The 6,000-nt window shown below is 45.9% G+C and overlaps 1 protein-coding gene across 1 annotated transcript; it reads right to left on the bottom strand.

Moving 5' to 3' along the window:
• Window positions 702–1,115, bottom strand: LOC109129683 (RNA-directed DNA polymerase homolog; the record flags this gene model as incomplete). Its single annotated transcript, XM_019238268.1, has 1 exon — window positions 702–1,115. A coding segment is annotated over one exon (414 nt), but the record flags the coding sequence as incomplete, so codon positions are not given.

Here is a 6,000-nt window from a genome sequence, read left to right as displayed (position 1 = left end):
AGAGAATCCATATCCTGCTCTTGAGCTGAAGCCGCCCGCTTCAGACTCAAAGCATCTGTAACCAAGTTAGCCTTACTAGGATGATAGGCTATCTCCAGATCATAATCCGCCATGAGCTCCATCCACCGCCTCTGCCTCAAATTCAGCTCGGGCTGAGTGAATATATACTTTAGGCTCTTATGATCTGTAAACACATGTACCTTTGCACTATAAAGATAAGATCTCCAAATCTTCAGGGCAAAAACTACAGAACCAATCTCCAAGTCATGAGTAGGATAGTTGTCCTCATGCTTCCGCAACTACCGCGAAGCATAGGCAATCACCTTCCCATGCTGCATCAACACACATTCCAAACCAACTCTGGATGCATCTGTATAAACCACATAGGGTTCTCCCTGCTCAGGCAAAGCCAACACCGGAGCAGTAGTCAACATCTCCTTGAAGCTTGCAAAGCCCTCCTCACACTCCTGTGACCGGACAAAACTAACATCCTTCCCCGTCAACTTCGTCATAGGACGTGCTCTTCTCGCAAACCCCTGCACAAATATCCTGTAATACCTTGTCAACCCGAGAAAACTCCTGATCTTCGTGGCATTCTGCGGTCTAGGCCAATTCCTGATAGCCTGAATCTTCTCCGGATCTACAGAAACCCCATCTGCAGACATAATGTGACCCAAAAAACCCATCTCACGCTGCCAGAAACTACACTTGCTCAACTTAGCAAACAACTTCTGCTCCCGCAGCTTCTCCAGAACTGCCCTCAAATGCACTGCATGCTCTTCAGGACTCTTAGAATAAACCAGGATGTCATCGATGAAAATGATGACAGACACGTCCAGAAACTCCTGAAACACGCTGTTCATCAATCTCATAAACGCAGCTGGTGCGTTAGTCAACCCAAACGGCATCACCATAAACTCATAATGCCCGTACCTCGTCCTGAAAGCAGTCTTCCTCACATCTGCCTCATCTATCGGGATCTGATGATAACCTGACGCCAGATCTATCTTGGAGAACCAAGTAGCATCTCTCAACTGATCCAACAACTCATAGATCCTCGGAAGAGGGTACTTATTCTTCACAGTGACCCGGTTGAGACCCCTGTAATCAATACACAAGCGGAAACTCCCATCTTTCTTCTTAATGAATAACACCGGCGCTCTCCACGGTGATACACTAGGACGGATGAATCCCTTGCTCAACAAATCCTCTAGCTGCTTCTTCAGCTATGCCATCTCTGTTGGAGCCATCCTGTAAGGAGCCTTGGGTAATGGTGTCGTCCCTGGTTCCAGTTCAATCGTAAAAGGATCAGACCTAGAAGGTGGTAATCCCTGCAACGACTGGAACATGTCCTCAAACTCCTCTACAACCTGAATACCGCTAACCATAGACTCTCCCACTGGCTCTGGCATAGATATAGTAACCAAATAAGCCTCACGGCCCTTCTCGATCATCTTCCCAGCCTGAATGGCCGAGATCACGAGACTCCCCGAAGTCGGTCTAATCCCCTGAAAAACCAACTTCCCTCCTGAACGCTCAAACTCCACTCTACCTTGATGACAATCCAGATGAACCATATGCCGATGCAACCAGTCCATCCCCAGGATAACGTCATACAGCTCCACTAGGCTGATAAACAAATCCGCCGGCCAAGACTCTCCCGTGATCTGAATATCGATACCCCTCGCTTTATCAATGACCCTCAGAAACTTGCCTCCAGCAACCCTGACAACTCTTGTACGCTCTCCAGGATCCCCCACGATACCCGCACTCTCTGCGCACTCTAGGGTAATGAAGCTATGAGTAGCTCCATAATCAAACATAACGTGGGACTTAAACCCTCCCACCAACAAGGTCCCTACACAAACCTCATGTGTTGAGAACCTAACACTTTATCACATGACAACATAAAATCTGAACTTACTAAGAATTCACAAAGACAAAGTATCAGAGATTATACCTGTGATCGCTCCGGCGCTGGTTCCACCAGTCTCTACAGTCGTGTAAACCCGTGGTGCCTGCTCAATCCGTGCCACCTGCTTTCCTCCCGGCTGCACCTGCTGCAACGCCGCCACTGCTACCGGCTGCAACTTGGGAAAATAGGGCTTGATGTGCTCTGGCTCCCTGCAATAGTAGCACACACGATCTGTTGTCGATGGGGCACTCCTCTTGGGACAGCTAGCAATCTTGTGATCCTTGCTCCCACACCTGAAGCAACTTGCACCACTTGACGTCTGCCTAGCCTCCCACTTCCTCTTGGTTCCCTGTGCAGGCTTACCGCCCTTGCTAGAACCTCCTGATGCTGAGCCCTACTAGGTTGGACTGCTGGGCTAGCCGCCACTGACTGTGCCCGGATATCCTCCTCAATCCCTGCTACAGTCTCAACCAGCTCTGCACGCGAAGCATAACTCCGCCCCCTACAGTGAACCCTCAAGTCATCACGTAGGGCCCTCAAGAACCTCCTGATCTGAGTCTCCTCAGACTCCAAATCTCGACCCCGTACCTCAGAAGTCGACTGAACTCCAAGTCAAGCTCCCGCACTGACTGAGTCCCCTGAGCTAGCTGAAGGAACTGCACCTTCAACCTATCCAGTGCCTCCCTAGGGAAATACTTGCGGTAGAACTCCAAGATGAAGTCAGCCCAAGACATCTCTGCACTCTCATGGCTGCAACAGAACTCCACTACAACAGAGCATCACTAGACAAATAGTGGACCCCAATGTCAACCCAAAACCCCTCAGGACACCTCAGAGTATGGAAGTTACGTTCCACACTCCTCATCCACGCATCCGCAGCGGTAGAATCTGTACCTCCCAAAAACCGCTCGGTACCAATACGGCCCATCTCTGTCAGCATGCTGATATAACGAGAATGGACTCCCACATCCGCAGCCACTGGCTGCCGCTCCTCCGCCACCACTGGTGGCACTACCTGAGCCTGAGCCGGTACCATAGGTGGCAACCGCTCTAACAACTGTGCCAGCAAACCCGCAAGGTCGACACCCGGGACTCTACTCACTGGGACACCTGCACCTGGGGTCCTAACATCACCGGCTACTGGAGCATCAACACCGCTCCCTCCGGCCACACTCACGGAATCCCCCTAGACACCATGCGACTCGCCGATACCCTCTGCTGTCACACTCTGGTCCGCAGTCTCACTAACCACTGGGACCCTGCCCCTACCACGACCACGTCCGCTTCCATGACCACGTCCGCGTCCACGACCACGACCAGCAACAACATCCTCTTTAACCATCTGCACTANATCCACGCATCCGCAGCGGTAGAATCTGTACCTCCCAAAAACCGCTCGGTACCAATACGGCCCATCTCTGTCAGCATGCTGATATAACGAGAATGGACTCCCACATCCGCAGCCACTGGCTGCCGCTCCTCCGCCACCACTGGTGGCACTACCTGAGCCTGAGCCGGTACCATAGGTGGCAACCGCTCTAACAACTGTGCCAGCAAACCCGCAAGGTCGACACCCGGGACTCTACTCACTGGGACACCTGCACCTGGGGTCCTAACATCACCGGCTACTGGAGCATCAACACCGCTCCCTCCGGCCACACTCACGGAATCCCCCTAGACACCATGCGACTCGCCGATACCCTCTGCTGTCACACTCTGGTCCGCAGTCTCACTAACCACTGGGACCCTGCCCCTACCACGACCACGTCCGCTTCCATGACCACGTCCGCGTCCACGACCACGACCAGCAACAACATCCTCTTTAACCATCTGCACTACCATGAGCAGAAAGCTAAGCACACAATAAACATAACACACATACAAAAACTCACCGTGGAATCACACTGTAGGCTCGAAGAAGATGCTCTAGGACTCCATGCCACACACAATTGACTAACTCACATAATCAATCAAGACATGCAATCCCAGACAACACAACATAAACCTAGTGAATCCGAACCTAGAACCGTAAGGGCTCTGATACCAAACTGAAACGACCTCACCCGTTTTATTTTTTTAATAATAAATAATAATAATATTATAATAATAATAAATAACTATGACTAGTGGTTCCATACCCAATAGCCACCTAACCACAATCACAATCAACAGCTGAAATAACCAATATCATTAACCAATAATTCACCAATCATAATCCAATAACCAACATTAATTCCAAATCATAAACTAATGATCCAAACAGCATAAACCAGAGAACCAGCAATCCTAACAACATTCTAGGACTCAACTCTAGCAACCTGGCAACGCCAGACAACAATCAATCGAGTCCCTAGAACATCTTCCTCTTCATTGCCTTGATTCCACGATCACACTTTGTCTTTACCTGCACCACAAACACAAATTGAGATGTATGAGTATTTGATAAATACTCAGTTAGGCAATCCTCCCATCTAATGGGCTATATACACAAGCAATAAGATCTCTCATGCCACAAACAATAACAATAAAACAAACCAGGAACATGAACAAGTGACCCGACACGATCCGGTTACTGTCAGAATGGTGTCTGATACCAAAAGGTGTCGACCGACACTGGACATCTGATGTCGACCAACACCACTTGGGTGTCGACCGACACCTGCTCGACACCCCCGAAACCCTAACGGTGTCGACCGACACCTCCACATGGTGTCGACCGACACCTCCACATGGTGTCGACCGACACTCGCTAAGTTCCCGAGCCGTCCTCGCGTTAGTGTCGACCGACACCACATTGGTGTCGACCGACACCACTGTCGAGCAGTGATTTCCTTTGAACATAAGCTCCGAATCTCGCCTCCAAACTTCTCCTCTCGTCCCACACAATCCCAAGAACGAATCCAAGCCTCATGAACTACGAAAAAACTCAAAAAAAACCAAAAACAAACAACCAAACAACACACAATATCACAGAAACAGAGATCTTAGCTTAGATAAGCCATGGTCATGCACTCACCTTAGCCAACAAAGAGATCTAAGCCCAAAGGACGAAGCTACCACCACAGAAACCTTCCCACCACATTCCTATCCTTGGATCTTCACTCTCACAGCAAGATCTCTCCAAAAATGCCTTCAAATCTCACAAACTCTCACAAGAACTCTTAGAAACTGTTTTCTCCTCTTTCTCTCTCAAAAACAACAAACAGCGACCAAGAAAAAAATAAACATGACCTAGGTCGTTTTCCTACTTAAATATCTTGGTTCAATAGTTTTTCCTAAACCAAACCGGTCCAAATCGATAATTAAATCAATCTGGTCGAACCAGAAATAAGTGGTGTCGACTGACACCACATGAGTGTCGATCGACACCCACCCCCAAAACGCAGAGTTTTGATTCGCGGGTGTTACAATCAGTTCCCTGTATAAGGTTTTTTAGTTAAAAACAAGAAGATTAAGAAAATATGATTTAATACATAACAAAAATTAATTCAACCAATGAAAACAAATATTGGTTATAAAGTATCAAATAAACATAAGTTTTGTCTAGAAAGTAAAAATAAAATAAAATAATCTGACATAGATAAAAACATTAATATTGTATGATTAGGAGTATAATAAAATGAATTGTATACACTAAAATATATTCTCTCTATTAGAATGATCTTTTAGGTGTTTTTTTCTGTTCCAGAAAAATTAATATTTTGTATAATAGTATTATGTATTACTTTCATTTATAATCAATAAGAGAGGAGAAAAGTCAAATTAATACTCTTTCGGTCTCATATTGATGTTTTAGAGAATATTTCTTATCTCTAAAGATTGATTTTTTAGATTAAAAAACTAAAATGATATTTTTACTTTATATTTTATTCCAAATGACATAATATTTAGTGGATTATGTTTTCTTTTTCTACCATAAAATAATTATAAATTAGTTTAAAAATAATATGTGTGAAACTATTGAAACATCAATCTATGTGAGAAAGAGAGTGTATTATTAAACTAACAAAAATTAATAAAATGATTTAGTTACTTTTCTTTATTTTGTATAAAAAAACTAAAACATCAATTTATTAGTAACATCA

The sequence above is a fragment of the Camelina sativa genome, chromosome 16 (assembly GCF_000633955.1).
Source record: "Camelina sativa cultivar DH55 chromosome 16, Cs, whole genome shotgun sequence".
In the NCBI taxonomy this organism is placed as follows: domain Eukaryota; kingdom Viridiplantae; phylum Streptophyta; class Magnoliopsida; order Brassicales; family Brassicaceae; genus Camelina; species Camelina sativa.
This window is presented reverse-complemented; position numbering and strand designations above follow the sequence as displayed.